At 53.0% G+C, this 18,650-nt stretch overlaps 1 protein-coding gene across 3 annotated transcripts in view; it reads left to right on the top strand.

Annotated features, from left to right (window-relative positions):
- whrna (whirlin a) overlaps positions 1–18,650 on the top strand; it is a 283,777-nt gene that overhangs the window by 225,967 nt on the left and 39,160 nt on the right. For all 3 annotated transcript variants that reach the window (XM_072488313.1, XM_072488312.1, XM_072488311.1), the window contains one exon: positions 7,496–7,564. In XM_072488313.1, the coding sequence (XP_072344414.1) occupies positions 7,496–7,564 (69 nt within the window). The remainder of the gene's footprint in view (positions 1–7,495; positions 7,565–18,650) is intronic.

Below are 18,650 nucleotides of genomic sequence, written 5' to 3'. Positions count from 1 at the left end.
TTCAATAAGACTTGTAAGGCAAGTTGTAAGGCTTATCCCAGATTTCTATCTCTTCACTATTGGTGAATAGTGGTGGTAGATGACTTGGAGGGGAACCTCCTGGTGGTGGGGTGCCCTATGCACCAGAATTATTTCCCTCAACCTCTCCACTTCTCTTTCCTCCTATACGACACTCCCATAAATCCTATCATTGTGACATTTGTTCTAATTTCCATTTAGTTGTCTGGTCCAAGTTACATTTAATAATACTTCTGTGATCTTCTGTGGGACGTGTTGCTTTGTAAACGACACTACACGAATGCAGGTTGGTTTTGTTGTTGCCTGTTTTAAAGTGTAATGCCTGACGGTGAATCCAGCTGATTGCTTGTACACCGACTCGCAAATCGGAACACCAAAATAGCTTCTCAGTGTATTTCAGTTCCCGTGAGAAGAATTCCATCCGATGATTTGATATTTAAAATTGGATTTCTTCTGCATTTCGAATATACAAGGAACATTTTGTCAGTTGCCTTTGTGTTCATAGCGGAATGTGGGAGCAAGACGAGAACATGTGCAGCAGTGTTGCTTATTGCCTTCTGTCTCCAGTGTTTCCTCAGGGAGAGGAGAGAGGGTGGTGTATCTGTGCAATGTGATACACTCAGTGCATCTTCCTTACCCAGCTGTTTCATGTTCTGCTGCGATTGTGAATTTTAATCAATAATAATTTAGGGGATGTGGGTGTTGCTAGTTGTGCCAGCATTTGTTGCCCATCCCTAGTTGCCCTTCAGATGGCGGTGGTGAGTAGCCCCCTTGAACTACTACAGTCCTTTTTTAAAAATGTTTTTATTCTCCATTTTCACATTTTCCTTCAAAATTTACACCCCGCCCACAAACAGCAAACGGTAACAAATACAAAATCAATCCCCTTAACAATACCAACGATCCCATCCTCCCACTACACCAAACAACGACCCACCTGTCAATATATGCATCCAATAAAACAAACCCTCCCACCGTGGAAATAAGAAACAAAGGAGAAAAAGAAAAAGGGGTACGGGACCTCCCATGGTCACCATTGACCAAGAGGGTCCACTCCCCCTCCTCCCCCCTACACTCAATGCCATCCAACCTCTGAAAGAGTACATGGTACCCAAGAGTTGTACACCCCCCCCCTCCCCCCCCCAGTCTCCAACTCCTCCACTGCCTCTTGTAAAACTCCTCCCCCCAACCTCGGTTCCTTCCCCCCAACTTTCCACCCCAGCGAGACCACTCGGACCCTGTTCTGCCAGGCTCTGATGGCCGCAGACCCTCCCCCCACCTCACTCCCGTTCACTGGCCGGCTTAAACCGGCCAGCGTGGAGGGCCCCGCCCGGGTCCCTTTCCCCCTTGCCCGGCCCTAGGAAAGCCCAGAAATCCCCTTTTAGCACACAAACCCCGCATATCCACCTACACCCCAAAGAGCCCTCATTTCTTGTGAAAGTCCCATCACTTCCCTTGTCCAAATATATACAACATTGGCTCCTTTAGCCCATACACCCGCACGCAATGAAACAAAAAAGAAGAAAATACAGTCACGAGGTTACATCGGCACATGGCTATTTCTCAATTTCTCAGTTCTGCCACAGACCTTCTGCCTTCGCAAACTCCTCCGCTGCTTCTGCCGTTCCAAAATAAGTCCCTGACCTTGTAAGTCACCCTCAGCTTCGCTGGATATACAATGCCGCACTGCACCTTGCTAATGTACAGTGCCCTCTTCACCCGGTTGAAGGCAGCCCGCCTCCTTGCCAGCTCCACCGTAAAGTCCTGGTATACACGTATACCAGCTCCAGCCCACTGCACCACCCGCTTCTGCTTGGCCCAGCTCAGGACCTTCTCCTTCACACTGTACCTACGGAAGCACAGAGTCACTGCCCTTGGCGCCTCACTCGCCTTTGGTACAGGCCTCCACGACCGATGAGCCCGATCCCGTTCATATCGGGAGGGATCCTCCCCCTCCCCCAATAGTTTTGCCAGCATCGCGACAAAATACTCAGTCGGCCTCGGTCCTTCAACTCCTTCGGGCAGCCCCACAATCCTCAAATTCTGTCGCCCGGATCGGTTTTCCAGGTCTTCCATTTTTCCTTGCAGATCCTTGTTAATGTCTATCACCTTCTGCATCTCCTTCCCCATCGAGGCAAGTTGATCACCGTGCTGCAATAACGTCTCCTCCACTTCCTTCAGCGCCTCCCCTTGCTCTCGCACCTCCGCCACTGAGCTCCACCAGCACACTCAAAACCTCTCTCATCTCCTTCCTCATTGTCTCCATGTATTTTGTAAACTGCCTTTCGAATTTCACAGCCATCACCTTAGTTATTTCTTCAGCCGTAAGCAATGCGGCCTTCCCTGGTGCTCCAGCCTCCATTTTCCTTGGTGACCCTGCGGTGATCTTTCCACTCCCCGACGGACGTTCAGCTGTTTTCCTTACGGACGTTTTTTTGCTCACCCTCGACATTCTTTTTCACTGTGCCTTCACTATACCACCTCTGTGCCTTCTCCCTGCTTTTGCCGCCTCCGTGGGCCCTGGGACCGGGCTTAAAGCCCCGAAAATGCCATTCCCGAACGGGAGCCCTCCATTGTGCGGCCCCTTCCGCCCGCCGTCACCGGAAGTCTCGAACTACAACAGTCCTTGAGTTGTAGGTACACCCACTGTGTTGTTAGGGAGCGAGTTCCAGGAATTTGCCAATGCGACAGTGAAGGAATGGCGATATATTTCCAAGTCAGGATGGTGAGTGACTTGGAGGGGAACCTCCAGGTGATGGGTTTCCCAGGAATCTGCTGCTTTTTACTTCTAGATGGTAATAGTTGTGGGTTTGGAAGGTGCTGTCTAAGGAACCTTGGCAAGTTACTGCAGTGCCTCTTGTAGATGGTATATACGGCTACCATTTTTCATTGGTGGTGGAAGGTTTGAATGTTTGTGGAAGGGGGAGCAATCAAGCAGGCTGCTTTGTCCTAGATGGCGTTGAGCTTCTTGGGTGTTGTTGGAGCTGCACTCATCCAGTTCAGTGGAGAATATTCCATTCTTGAATTGGCTCACTGAATAGCAGTGCCTGAGGTTGGAGAGACCTTTATGCTTGAGGAGATGAAAGACCTTTTCCAGTTAATGTCTTCCGATTGACATCTGGAAACGTGCCCTTGAAGTTTCTGAATTGTCTGGGTAGGGTCTTGTTTTTTCATATGTGGTTTCTTCAAGTTTGTCAACATAACAAAAGTGGCTTGATTCAACCAAATGGAAACAAAGTCCCATAGTGAGTGCATTTAGCTGGGTGTCTCCTGATGCTGTACCTACAGCACCGAGGTAGGCTATACACATGGCTATACAATGTGACTCACGTTGTATAAGGGGCATCAACGGGGAACGAGCGGCCAAGACCTCACGTAGCCCTGTTTTGTACACTGGGAAGCTCCACTCGACAGAACTCCCCAGTGTAGCGAGAGATAGGGATGCCATTTAACTAGTTGTCTCGCTCTAATGTGCAGATTTTCCAATAAGTGGTCCCACCCACAATGGGCAACCTCTCATGAGATCGCATTGGATCTCGCAAGGCGTTGCGAGCCAGGTAGATCCCAGGAGCTGGTTTCCTGACTTTTATCGGCCACGCTGCACACGGCAAGCTGCCTTTCCAGCACAGCGTGGCCATTGAAGTTCTCTGAGTAGGTTAATAAAATTGTGCAAAGAGTCATCACATCAACTAAAATGAGTAACAATTTTAAGATTTGATTGGATAGGCCGTTGAAGGAAAGGGAGATTAAACTGATATGAGGACTGGGCGGGTGTAAGGGATGCGGACTACTGTTGGTTAAAATAACTAATACAGATTGGTTGGATCGAACGGTCTCGACGAGATTTTAACACACTCAAAACTTAGAGAATTAAAATTGGGCCCACTGTTTCTGTTTTGACTTTCCATGTCAAAAGTGTTATTACCAGAAAGATTCATTCAGGAATTAAGATTGCAACTGGCGAGGCAATCTGTTTGTTAATTGACCCATTTTCCTATCTCTTACTTTTGTTTTGCTCTTTCTCTTCCTCAAGACTCCTTGATCATTCCCACCTGGGAACCATTTTCCCAGTGCTCGTCAATGCCACTCATCAGGCTGCAATGAACTTCCTGTGTGGGCTAATTCCTGGCCGATGAAAAGCCGTTTCCCCAGAAATACCGGTAAAATAAAGCACACAGCATGTGAAGAAGAGCTGGTGGAGAAGTACAGGATTATCAGCAAAACTTTAGCAGTCCAATACTTTACACCGCCACACTTTCAAACATGATCTATTCACCACAGCAGACAGATCCTGGAATTTTTCCAATTCTTTTCACTCTGCCATCGGGACAGCCAAGAGTGATTGTGACAAACCCACTAGAAAGCCCAAAAGGGTTGGTGGATTTGTAATATTAAAGTAGCTCAGGGAGGTGGCTCACCACACAGCAGTTACAAGACTGTGAATTTGGGATTTACTAAAGAGACATTATCAGAGGTGCCTGTTTACTCATCTGGTACCAGACCTGCATGTTTAGAAATTTTGTTGGAGGTTAATATAACTTCTTTCCATTCCCTCGTGTGGTGTTTTGACAGAGAAATTCACGGTTTTCAGTCAGAAGAGGATCTTGGATTTCTTTCGAATTATATAACCTTCTCTGACTGATCCTTCTGCATTCTCTTTTTTTAAATAAATTTAGAATACCCAATTCATTTTTTATTCCAATTAAGGGGCAGTTTATCATGGCCAATCGACCTACCCTGCACACCTTTGGGCTGTGGAGGTGAGACCGACGCAGACAAGAGGAGAATGTGCAAACTCCACATGGACAGTGACCTGGGGCTGGGATTGAACCCGGGTCCCTGGCCCCAGGCTAACCACTGCGCCACCGTACCGCCCCATCCTTCTGCATTCTCACCAATTGGGAGGACTTGACTGTATCATCTGGTTCAGGTTAGGTTGATGGTGTCAAAGGACCACCTCGTTCCCCCTTTACTTCAGTATTTCCTAGGTTGGAATTGTTCCATAAAACCATAAGGCATAGGAGCAGAATTAGGCCACTCGGCCCATCGAGTCTGCTCCACCATTCAATCATGGCTAATATTTTTCTCATCCCCATTCTCCTGCCTTTTCCCCATAACCCCTGATCCCCTTATTAATCAAGAACCTATCTAGCTCTGTCTTAAAGACACTCAGTGATTTGGCCTCCACAGCCTTCTGCGGCAAAGACTTCCACAGATTCACCACCCTCTGGCTGAAGAAATTCCTCCTCATCTCTGTTGAAAAGGGTCTCCCTTAAGTCTGAGATTGTGTCCTCTGGTTCTAGTTTTTCCTACAAGTAGAAACCTCCTCTCCACATCCACTCTATCCAGGCCTCACAGTCTCATGTAAGTTTCAATAAGATCCCCCCTCATCCTTCTAAACTCCAATGAGTACAGACTCAGAATCCACAACCGTTCCTCATACGACAAGCTCTCCATTCCAGGGATCACTCTTGTGAACCTCCTCTGGACCCTTTCCAAGACCAGCACATCCTTCCTTACATACGGGGCCCAAAACTACTCCCAATACTCCAAATGGGATCTGACCAGAGCCTTATATAGCCTCAGAATTGCATCCCTTCTTTTGTATTCTAGCCCTCTTGACATGAATGCTAACATTGCATTTGCCTTCCTAACTGCCGACTGAACCTGCACGTTAACCTTAAGTGAATCTTGCACAAGGACTCCCAAGTCCCTTTGTGCTTTTGATTTCCTAAGTATTTCCCCATTTATAAAATAGTCTATGCCTCTATTCCTCCTTCCAAAGTGCATAACCTCACACTTTTCCACATTGTATGTCATCTGCCACTTCATTGCCCACTCTCCTAGCTTGTCCAAATCCTTCTGCAGCCCCCCTGCTTCCTCAATACTACCTGTCCCTGTACAGATCTTTGTATCACCTGCAAACGTAGCAACGTTGCCTTCAGTTCCTTCTTCCAGATCATTAATGCATATTGTGAAAAGTTGTGGTCCCAGCACCGACCCCTGAGGCACATCACTAGTCACCAGCTGCCATCCTGAAAAAGACTCTCTGCCTTCTGCCAGTCAGCAAATCCTCCATGCCAGGATCTTACCCTTAATGCCATGGGCTCTTAACTTTTTTAACAGTTTCCTATGCGGCACCTTGTCAAAGGCCTTCTGGAAATCTAAATAAATCATGTCCACTGGTTCTCCTTTGTCTAACTTCCTTGTTACCTCCTCAAAGAACTCAAACAGATTTGTCAGACATGACCTCTCCTTGATGAAGCCCTGCTGACTCAGTCCTATTTTACCATGCACTTCCAAGTACTCTGTGATCTCACCTTTAATAATGGACTCCAAAATCTTACCAATGACCAAAGTCAGGCTAACCGGCCTATAATTTCCCATCTTCTGCCTCTCTTCCTTCTTAAACAGCGGTGTTCATTGCACCATGCCCCGTGATGCCATTTGAGACTGGCAGTAAATTCTGATAATTGCTCATTTTTAATGTCAGGTGAGTCAAATGGTTGAACTGAAAGACGACTTCTCTCCCAGCATTTTACTGAATGAAACAAAAGTAGTCCAATGAGTGCATCATCCAATTAAGTGGAATTAGGGCTAAGGATTAATCAGTCTTTCATCATCTTATTGCTCATAACAATGTTCTTTTAAATTGCAAGCGTGCTTAATTGACTGACGATAGATGTAACATTAGCTGCCCTGATGTGTAAAAGTCCATGAGTACACTTCATGTGAGTATAAATAGACGCAATGTAGAATTGCATTTTGAAACAAAACATTTAGGAAGAAATATGCTGGAGTACACTTGAGTAGAAAATACATATGTCGATTTCAGAGCAACTTTTGCTGATTAATAATACTTAAAGAACTTACAAATACGGCACATGGCCCTGGCTAAACTGATCATCCAGTCTCATCTTTCTTAAGTAGAGGCCAGCGGCTCCCTCTGTGGCAAGAACTTGTGCCAGGAGATTTGCATTCCATCATACACTCCATCATATCGTTTCAAGCTCGTATTGTAATAGTGTTTCAAGGAGACAGGCTGAGTACAGAGTACAGGTCCATGTTTTAGAAAAGGCGACGGCCACAATGTTGGCACCAACATTTTACACTTCAGATCTCAAGGTTCCATGTGAGGAGGTTAATTTTAACTTTGGGTGAAAGTGTAAAAAGACGATGTGAAGTTAGCCACCCGAGTCGCCCTGCCCAGTATTTTCTCTCAATGAATTTGAATGAAAGGAAAATTAACCATAGTGCAGAACGGGCAGTATATTCAATATACCCCATAGTTAAAATGACTCCCATGACTTTGAAAGATTTATTTTTCCCTCAAAGTGCATGCCAAATTGGTTCAATTCTGGAGGCACATTACCGCAGGAATCTGCAACTCTAGGTGTGGCGAGTGCCATTCTAGTTGATGGGACATGTTTGGATGATGTGTGCTAATCAGTGAATTGACCCTTGTTCTCACATGCAGAATGACACGGATCTTGTAACGAATGACCAATTGCAAGGAGATATTGGAAATCTGCCAGACATCTCTCTTGTGAGTATTTTACTTGGTATCGTGCTGTTCATCTGTCATTTAACATTGTTTCTTTCCTCTGTATATGTAATAGAATTTGATTTGTGTTTCTCAGACTGCGGAAATAATGCAATTCACTTTTCCCGCCAGCAGCGCATCCCCGCTCACGGGTTTTCCCGGCGGCATGGGGTGGCTTCAATGGGAGAGCGGTGGGAATATAGAATCCCGCCGCCACCGAGCAGCATGCCACCGTTAAACAAGAGGCTGTGGAAAACGATAATCCAGCCCAACATTTATCATTATTCTATATTGTTGGTGTCAACTCATTTGAAGATATATTAAGTAAGATCATAATAACAGAAGTAACGTTGAAACATGCTGTGAAAAACTACTTTGTCAGCAGGAGCCCTGCTTATCTCCAAGATTGCTGTATTTAATCAAAACATTTCATGCAATAATTAGGTTCTGTAGGATGATTTTAGAGGCATAGTTTTTCGTGAATAGTTTGGAAAATTATGATGTTAGGAAAATGAAGGTAGTTTTAAGGGATTTATATTTGTATTGGTAAACATTAGAAAAAATGCACAGTTTCAAGTCGGTTAAGTTTAATGTTTCTGTGTCTGGATGGGTAAAACCTACTGTTAGATTCATGCTGGGCAAAGGTGTTTGTACATATGAGGGTTGATTAAGTTCAAACTGTGAGTCTATTGTGCTCGGCGGGGGTTACGGTGTGCAGAGTAAATAAACTTGCAGTGATTGCTTAGAAATGGGGACCTTGTAAGGTAGAAAAGCTTTTAGGTTTTAGTTTTAGCTGGACATATTACAGTTGAAGAAGGACACCAGGAAGCGAACATCTCTCAACTCTGTCAGGGGAAAGAATGGACTGGACGGGAACTGCAAAGAGGCAGGCTTACCAAAGAACCAGTTACAGTCCAGATAACCAGGGAATTGGGACAGAAAGATGAGAATAGTTTAGAGATTAGTTTAGGGATTAGAACAGCTAGGTGGATGGTTTTGACCGGCGCAGATGCGATGGATCGAAGGGCTTTTTATGACCTCTATGGCTGGAAAGAAAGTCTTAAGAAGACTGGAGTTAAGAGAACAGAGACCAAAGTGTTGTTCAGAAGAATTCAAGGAAGAGTAAACAAAATAGCCGGGATTCTTCAAAACGGCGGCTAAGTGTTGACGCCGGCATAAACAGCAGGCCCAGCGATTCTATGGCCCACAGGGGACCAGCACGGCACCTGAGTGCTCCGCGCTGCTCCAGCTGCCAATACGTGGCTCTGCACTTCCGGCCGGCCCCGCATGACATGGCACACAGCGGGCCGGTACGGAAGAAGGTCGGCCCCCCCCAGGTCGCGCACGCCTGCCGATCGGTGGGCCCGATTGCGGGCCTGGCCATTGTGGAGGCCTCCCCCCGAGACTGATCCCCTCACCCCCCACCAGGCTGGCCACTGCAATCGTGACCCCGAGCGCCCGCCGGGTGGAACCATGCGTGAACCACGGTGGCGGGAACTCGGCCGGTCGACCGCAGAGAATTGCCGCGGAGGCCTCTTTCAACGACCTTAGACCAACCAGCGCCACTTCGATCACGCGTGCGCGACTGCCGCCGAATCTCCGCGGTCTGACGCCCCATTCTCTGCCCCCGTGCCAAGTGCGATTTCGGCACGGAAGCTCGTAGAATCCCGGCCAGTGTTCTGAGTTAAAGAGATAATTGTGACAACCAGATTATCAATTGTTTGATGCCATTTCAATAGAGTCTAGGAATCAAGGGTTAAAGCAATTGTGAACAGTTTGAATAGCAGTCAAGACAAAGAAATCCTAAAGTGGTTGGTATGAAACCTATCTACTTGAGCTGCTGCTAAAAGGGGAGGGGAAGCTTTGTTCAAAAGAGTAATTTGGAAAACCTGGACTGGATTTCAGAATGCAAACCATCAATGCAAAGCATTGTAGCGAAAGAAGATTTTAAAGTGTGTTATGGAAACTCTTTTGTGATAATCATCTGGAGGATTCTGAGGCAAAACCCACAGTACTAACCTGGGCCACCCCAAAGGTGCGGAATCCTTCATACCTTTAGGGGCTAGGCCCGCATCTTTAGGGGCTAGGCTCGCTCCGGAGTGGTTGGTGCCCCGCCGGCTGGCGTGGAAGGCCTTTGGCGCCATGCCAGCCAGGGCCGAAGGGATTCCGCCGGCCGGCGCGAGTCCGCACGTGCGCGGGTGCGTCGGCGGCTGCTGACCTCATCCCCACGCATGCGCAGAGGGGGTTCACCTACGCGTCGGCCATGGCGGAGGCTGATGGTCGGCGTGTAGGAAAAGAGTGCCCCCACGGCACACGCCCGCCCGCGGATCGGTGGGCCCCGATCGCGGGCCAGGCCACCATGGGGGCACCCCCTGGGGCCAGATCGACCCGCGCCCCCCCAGGACCCCAGAGCCCGCCCGCGCTGCCAGGTCCCACCGGTAAGGGACCTGGTTCAATTTACGCCAGCCGGACCGGCATAGAAGCAGCGGGTCTTCGGCCGATCGTGGGCCGGAGAATCGCTGGGGCAGGCCCGCCGAATGGCGTGGCGCGATTCCCGCCCCCACCGAATCTCCGGTGCCGGAGAGTTCGGCGGGGGCGGGATTCACGCCGCCCCCCGGCAATTCTCCGACCCGGTGGGGGGGGTCGGAGAATCCCGCCCACTGTGTTTATTGAGAGCATTATTGCAGAAGATATATTATGTAATAGGTGTACATTTGTGTAGATAAGGGGCAGTGAAGAAGTATTGTATTATCGTCAAACTTTTTATGTTTAATTATTTTTGTTGTGAAAAGTGAATTGGCATTCCTGTGACTCTGTTCCTCCACATTTTCTAATAACAAGTAAAAGGTAAATTCTGAGACAGGGGGCGAAATTCTCCGTTATCGGCGGAAAGTCCGCCGATCGGCGCAGAAAACGGCGCAAATCCGACTTGCGTCACGTCGGAAAAATGGGTCGATAGTCTCCGGCCCGAAATGGGCTAGCAGCGATGTAACGGGATCCGCGCTTGCGCAGTGGTTCACGCCGTGCAGCGTCATACGCGCCGCACGGCGTGACGGCTCATAAGGCCGCGCTGCTCCCCCCCACCCGACTGGAACACCCGACCGCAACACCCGACTGGATGGCTGGCCGCCGCTCAGCCCCGAGGTTCGAGTCACGTGATGTGGAGGCGCTCCTGGACGCGGTGGAGCAGAGGAGGGACGCCCTGTATCCCGGGCACGGCCGCAGCGTTGCCCCACGCCACAGCCGGCGTCTGTGGAGGGAAGTGGCAGAGGCTGTCACCGCTGTGGCCCTGACACCACGGACAGGCACCCAGTGCCACAAGAAGGTGAACGACCTCGTCAGAGCAGGCAGGGTGAGCCTCCCCCATATCCCCCCTCCCCCATATCCCCCCCTCCCCCATATCCCCCCTCCCCCATATCACCCCCTCCCCCATATCCCCCCTCCCCATATCCCCCCTCCCCCATATCCCCCCTCCCCCATATCCCCCCTCCCCCATATCCCCCCTTCCCCCATATCCCCCCTCCCCATATCCCCCCATCCCCATATCCCCCCTCCCCCATATCCCCCCTCCCCCATATCCCCCCCTCCCCCATATCCCCCCTCCCCCATATTCCCCCTCCCCCATATCCCCCCTCCCCCATATCCCCCCTCCCCATATCCCCCCTCCCCCATATCCCCCCTCCCCCATATCCCCAAGTGAATCCAGCCCTAACCTTAACCTCTGCAATGCACGCGCAACCGATGGCGTGCATTCATATACCTGCCTAACAGTGTTGCCTTTTACCCCTGCCACCCCCCCCCCCGACAGGAGAAGCGCGCACACAACAATAGGGAGCATGTGAGGACTGGAGGAGGCCCCACTGATGAGAGGCCACTGACCGAACACCAGGAAAGGGCCCTGGAACTGGCTGGTGGACCTGAGGACCGGGAGGTTGCTGATGCAGAGGTCGGGGGCGTAGTAGCAAGTGAGCCACCGACAGCCCGTCCCCATATCCCCCCTCCCCTATATCCCCCTCCCCTGTATCACCTGATCACTGCCTGATGTCTAACCATGCATGCTTCATTGTGTATCGCAGGACCAAACGTCCAGGCACCCATCCCCACAGATGCAGACCGCCCGCAAGATGCCCCTCGGAGGCCACGGGAGAAGGAGAGACCCGGACCCTCCGGCATGCGACGCCCGCAGGATGCCCCTCGGAGACCACGGGAGACGGAGAGACCCGCACCCTCCAGCATGCGACGCCCGCAGGATGCCCCTCGCACACCACGGGAGACGGAGAGACCTGGAGCAACAGGCAGACGACACCCCCGTCACGTGCGGGAGCGACCACGCAGCGATGAGGGGGGCAGCCACAGGCCCCCGTCACATCCGAGCCAGGACACCACTACCCAGGACACCACTACCCAGGACACCACTACCCAGGACACCACTACCCGGGACACCACTACCCGGGACAGCAGTACCCGGGACAGCACTACCCAGGAAGACGAAATACCGGACAGTGACTCAGAGTGGATGGGTGGAGACGAACCCCCACCCCAAAGTGCCATGGACTCAGAGTGGGACGAAGAGCACGACACAACGCCACTGCTGTCACCAACACACTCCACCATCGCAGAAACACTCACCTCGGTTGGGCACTTTAGTGATGAGGCGTCTGGTACACTCACTGGTGCGCACAACACAGCCGTCCCGGTACAGCAGGTGGAGGTAGGAGCAGCAGAGGGGCCGGGCGGTCGGAGGGCAGCCCAGCCCAAGCGAACATCTGCCGCCCAGATGGATCCCGGGTTCCTGGAGTTACCACACCCACACATAGATCCGATGCAACCGCCGACCCGGAGACAAGCGAAGAGGGTGACGGGCGGCTTGCGGCGGCTGCGGTCGCAGGTGGAGGAGTCCACCCGCGTCCAGGAGCTGGGAGTGGTGCCGGTCATGCGTGCCACCCAGACTGACACCGCACGGGTGGCGTCCGCGGTGGAGGCAATGGGTGCGACGGTGTCAGACATGGGGAACGGTTTGCGAGGCCTGGGGCTTTCCGTGCAGGCGGCGTCTGTGGCCCAGGAAATGGCTGCCCTCTCACAGGCGGCCATGAGCCAGTGCCAGCGCCAGATGGCAGAGGCGCTCAACGCCATAGACCAGTCTCAGCAGGCCATGGCCCAGTCTCTGCAGGCCATGGCCCAGTCTCTGCAGGCCATGGCCCAGTCTCAGCAGGCCATGGCCCAGTCTCAGCAGGCCATGGCCCAGTCTCAGCAGGCCATGGCCCAGTCTCAGCAGGCCATTGCCCAGTCTCAGCAGGCCATGGCCCAGTCTCTGCAGGCCATCGCTGAGGCCATCGGCGCCAGTGGCCATGTGCGAGCCGGCGTCGCACTGTCACAGACAGGGTTTGCCAACCCCCTGGGCTCCATGGCTGCAAACCTGCAGACCCCTGTCGATACCAGCACGGGCCTCCAGGACTGGCAGTGCCAGATGTCGGGGGGGCGTCGGATGGCCAGTCCGTTCGCATCCCCCACCCATGTAGAGGCCTGGGGGCCATCGGGCACCCCGAGGGAGGAGGAGGTGGTGTGGTCCGTCCCGGCTCCCTCTGTAGGGGAGGTCCCGGTACACCGCGACACCTCGGACTCCCCCCCTTCCGTCCCAGGTGCATCGGGTGGGCAACGGGCAGGACAGGCTGGCAGCTCGCCATCCCAGTCGCCCGGGCCGCAGCCTGGCCCATCTAGGCCAGGACGCCCCAGGAAATGGCCACCAAAGGGATCCAGTGTCAGAGGGCAGGAATCACAGGAGTCCACCTCCAGTTCTGCTGTACCATCTGGGGAACCACGTAGACGTAGTCAAAGGGCCCGTAAGGCCAAACAATTAGACACTGAGTAAGTTCGCACGGTTGCAGGGCACAGATGAGTTTTAGGGGCTAGGGCACGTGCATGAACTCCTTTGGTTATTAAAGTCAATGTTACACCTACAGAAGCTGCCTTTGTGCTCTGTCCAAAGTGTGCGGGGGTGTCATGTACGTTGAGCGCAAGTGTGTGTGTGAGGGGTGGTCTTACTTCAGCCCCAGGTGAGTCTGCCCCCTTCCCCCTGGGCCGCCATCAACATCCCCCAGGCAGAGGACGGGACCGTGCGCTGCAGTGTCACAGCCGCATGCAGGGATGGTCCAGGTGGATGGTGGTACTGTGGCCATGGGTCAGACATAGTCCAACGATGTAGAGCCAGGAGCTCACCGCAGGGCGGGTTGTCATCATCCTCCATGGCCTGCGATAGACAAGCGTCCACCCGCAACTGTGTGAGCCCGGCCCGTTGTGCCGCCGGTGGATCGGCAATGGGGGGGGGGGGGGTGGTGTGCATGCAGTTGGGGTGGGTGGGGTTGGGGAGGGGGGTGAGGGTGCTGGGTGGATGGATGGGTGGGGGGTGTGGGTGGTCGGCTGTTGCCATGGTGTGCGATCTGTGGCCATACTACCCGATTCCCACGCCCATCTAGTCAGTGAAGCGGGCGTCCATCAGTCTGTCCCGTGCCCGCTGGGCCAGCCGGTAACGGTGGACAGCCACCCGCCTGTGTCTACCCCGTCTGCCCTGACCATTACCCCCATCCCCCTCATCAGGGGAGGACTGCGCCTCTTCCTGCTGCTCCTCCACTCCGCACTCCTCTGCCTGCGGCACATCGCCCCTCTGTTGGGCTATGTTGTGCAGGACGCAGCACACCACAATGATGCGGCCGACCCTATCTGACCGATACTGGAGGGCGCCCCCAGAGAGGTCCAGGCACCTGAAACGCATCTTCAGCACGCCAAAGCACCTCTCTATCACTCCCCTTGTCGCTACATGGGCATCATTGTAGCGGTTCTCCGCCTCATTGCGTGGCCTCCGTATAGGCGTCATCAGCCACGATCGCAATGGGTAGCCCCTGTCGCCCAGCAACCAGCCCCTCAGCCGGGGATGGCGTCCCTCGTACATGCCGGGGATGGATGACCGCGACAACACGAATGAGTCGTGTACACTGCCTGGGTGACGGGCGCAGACGTGCAGGATCATCATGCGGTGGTCGCAGACCACCTGTACGTTCATCGAATAAGTCCCCTTCCTATTAGTGAACACGGCCCTGTTATCTGCAGGTGGCCGCACAGCGACGTGCATCCCATCGATCGCGCCCTGGACCATGGGGAACCCGGCCACGGCAGAGAAGCCCACGGCCCGGGCATCTTGGCTGGCCCGGTCCACGGAAAAGCGGATGTAGCAGTGCGCCATGGCATATAGGGCATCTGTCACTGCCCGGATGCACCGATGCACCGATGTCTGCGATATGCCGGACAGGTCCCCACTCGGTGCCTGGAATGACCCCGTTGCATAAAAGTTCAGGGCCACCGTAACCTTGACGGACACGGGGAGAGGGTGTCCCCCGCCAGTGCCACGCGGTGACAGGTGTGCCAGCAGGTGGCAGATGTGTGCCACGGTTTCACGGCTCATCCGGAGTCTCCTCCTGCATTCCCGGTCCGTGAGGTCCTGGTATGACTGCCGGGGCCGGTACACACGGGGCGCCCTCGGGTGCCTCCGTTGCCGTGGGGCCGCGACGTCCTCCTCCCCCTCCTCGTCCTGTCGGTCAGGTGTCCCTCCAGCCTGGGCGGCTGCCGCCTGCCCCTCTGCAGCAGCCTGCGCCGTCTCTCTGGCACGCTCCTCCTCCTCCTCATCCTCATCCAGGGCAACATAGACATGAGCGGCTGCCGCCACGGCGGCCAACATCGCTGGATGATCTGAAAACATGACGGCCTGGTGGGGGGAGGGGAACGACGACATGTCATCATTGCCCATATCCCCTCCTCCCCCCAGCCAGGTGGCATGGACCGCATGGGTCCAACTGTTGGAGGCTGGCACCTGGCCTGGTGGACCAACTCACTTGCCCTCCCATCCCCCTCCCCAGCAGGGACCCCCCCCCCGGCACGGACCCCCCCCCCAACCTCCACCCCGGCACGGAACCCCCCCCCCCAACCCCCTCCCCGGCACGGACCCCCCCACCCCCCTCCCCGGCTCGGACCCATCCACCCCCCCAACCTCCACCCCGGCATGGACCCACCCATCCCCCTCCCCGGCACGGACCCCCCCCATCCCCCTCCCCGGCACGGACCCCCCCCCCAACTTCCACCCCGGCACGGACCCCCCCCAACCTCCACCCCGGCACGGACCCCCCATCCCCCTCCCCGGCACAGACCCCCCCCCATCTCCCTCCCCGGCACGGACCCCCCCCCCCCCAACCTCCACCCCGGCACGTACACCCCCATCCCCCTCCCCGGCATGGACCCCCATCCAACCTCCACCCCGGCACGGACCCCCCATCCCCCTCCCCGGCACGGACCCCCCCCCATCCCCCTCCCCGGCACGGACCCCCCCCCCCAACCTCCACCCCGGCACGGACCCCCCCAACCCCCTCCCCGGCACGGACCCCCTCCCGGCACTTTCCCGGAGCCCAGCCTACTCTAACCACCACCCCCCCCCCCCCCCCCCCCCCCCCCCGCCGCACACACACACACACAACCCGAGACACACCTCTCCTCACGCATTCAGACTGCGGCAATGCCATTGCCTGCCCAGAGCCAACCCCCCAGGCCGTCACTCACCTCCACGCTGGTCGGCGTGACCCTGGAGCACAGGGTCACGCCGATGAAAAGGAGGTTTAATTTACGTCGACGTGAACGGTCATCACGTCGACGGGACTTCGGCCCATCCGGAAGGGAGAATATCGGCAGGCCGAAATCGGCTGCCTTGCGCAGACCCGTGACATTCTCCGCGGCAGCGGCGACATTAACGCCCCGCCGACTTTTCTCCCTTCGGAGACTTCGGCAACCGGCGGGGGCGGGATTCACGGCGACCAACGGCCATTCTCCGACCCTCTGGGGGGTCGGAGAATGACGCCCCTGGAATCTGCACCACAAAACCATTGTCACGAAAATCATGTCAATTGTCATGAAAATCATGACCTTCAGGGAAGGGAATGTGCCGTCGTTAGCTGGCCGGACCTACATTTGATTCTAGGCCCACACCAATGTGATTGAATCTTAAATTCAAATCTTAAACAAATCTTAAAAACAAGGGGCTTGTTTAGCACAGGGCTATATCGCTGGCTTTGAAAGCAGACCAAGGCAGGCCAGCAGCACGGTGCAACTCCCGGACCAGCCTCCCCGAACAGGCGCCGGAATGTGGCGACTAGGGGCTTTTCACAGTAACTTCATTTGAAGCCTACTTGTGGCAATAAGCGATTTTCATTTCATTTTTCATTTCATAAATGCCCTCGGAAATGGCTTAACCAGCCACTCGGTTATATCAAACTGCTAAAAACAAAAGTCAATAAAGCATGAAACTGGATAGAACACGTCATCGATCAAGGCATTTAAAATGACAACCACGAACCCAACCCTTTCACTTTGGGATATTCCCGTCCAGTTATAACACCAACTGGGCTCAATAAACCACTCATTTCTCCCAATGTTGGATAGTCCCACCCCTTCAGGATCCGTTCATCCCCCTTAAGTACAGCTCCAGGGCTCGGTCTGCACGCACGCGCACACATTCCTGATTTAAAAAGCATGGCTGAGGTATTAAATGAATAATTTGTATCTGCCTTTACCAAGAAGATAGATTCTATCCAGGCTATGGTGAAAGAGAAGGAATCTCAGTCACTAGATTTTATATTGATAAGGAGCAAGAGGTGCATAAACTATTGTTACTTAAAGTTGACAAGGCACTGGGACCGGATGAGATGCATCCAAGAATTTTGAAGGAAGTGAGAGTGGAAATTGCAGAGGCACTGGCTATAATCTTCCAGTCTTTCTTAGACTCTGGGGAGGTACCAATGGACTGAGGATTTGCAAACATTACACCCTTTTTCAAGGATAATGCCAGCAATCACAGACAAGTCAGTTTAACTTCAGTGGTGAGGAAGCTGCTAGAAACAATTATTCGGGATAGAATTCACAACCACATTGAAACATGTGGATTGATTAGGAAAAGCCAGCATGGATTGCTAAAGGGGAAATTGAATTTTTTGAAGTCATAGATCATAGAATTTACAGTGCAGAAGGAGGCCATTCGGCCCATCGAGTCTGTACCGGCTCTTGGAACGAGCACCCTACCCAACACCTCCACCCTATCCCCATAACCCAGTAACCCCATCCAACACTAAGGGCAATTTGGGACACTAAAGGCAATTTATCATGGCCAATCCACCTAACCTGCACATCTTTGGACTGTGGGAGGAAACCGGAGCACCCGGAGGAAACCCACGCACACACAAGGAGGATGTGCAGACTCCGCACAGACAGTGACCCAAGCCGGAATCGAACCTGGGACCCTGGAGCTGTGAAGCAATTGTGCTATCCACAATGCTACCGTGCTGCCCTAAGTGGTAATAGATAGGGTCGATGAGGGTAATGCGGTTGAGCTGGTGTACAGGGACTTTCAGAAGGCATTCGATACAGTTCCACACAACAGACTTGTGAGAAATGTTCTAGCTAATAGAATGAAAGCAATTTGGGAACAAAATGGATCAATTAATATTTTTTGGGCTGAAGGAAGGTTTATATTAGGACCCTTGTTTTTTCTGAGATATATATTAATGATCTAGATCTTGGTGTGCAGGGGACAATTTCAAAGTTTGCAAATTACACAAAACTTTGAAGCATTGTAAACTGTGAGGAGGACAGTGTAGAACTTCAAAAGGACAGAGGCAAGTTGGTGGAATGGGCAGATAGGTGCAAATTAAGTTTAATGTGGCGACATGTGAGTTACTGCATTTTGGAAGAAAGAATATGGACAGCCAATATAAAATAAGGGGTACCATTTTTTAAGGGGGTGGAGGAGCAGAGGGACCTGGCTATATATGTGCCTGGATCATTGAAGGTGGCAGGACAGGTGAAAAATGAAATGAATGAAATGAAATGAAAATGAAAAGGTGGCGGGAGCAGTTCATAAAGTATATCATATTCTGGGCTTTATTAGTAGGGGCACAGAGTACAAGGGAAAGGAGGTTATGCTGAACTTATACAAGACTCTGGTTACACCTCAGCTGGTGTACTGTATACAGTTCTGGGTGCCATGCTATAGGAAGGA

The sequence above is a fragment of the Scyliorhinus torazame genome, chromosome 22 (genome assembly GCF_047496885.1).
Source record: "Scyliorhinus torazame isolate Kashiwa2021f chromosome 22, sScyTor2.1, whole genome shotgun sequence".
In the NCBI taxonomy this organism is placed as follows: Eukaryota; Metazoa; Chordata; class Chondrichthyes; order Carcharhiniformes; family Scyliorhinidae; genus Scyliorhinus; species Scyliorhinus torazame.
Note: the sequence above shows the minus strand (reverse complement) of the source record. Positions and strands in the feature narration are given on the sequence as shown.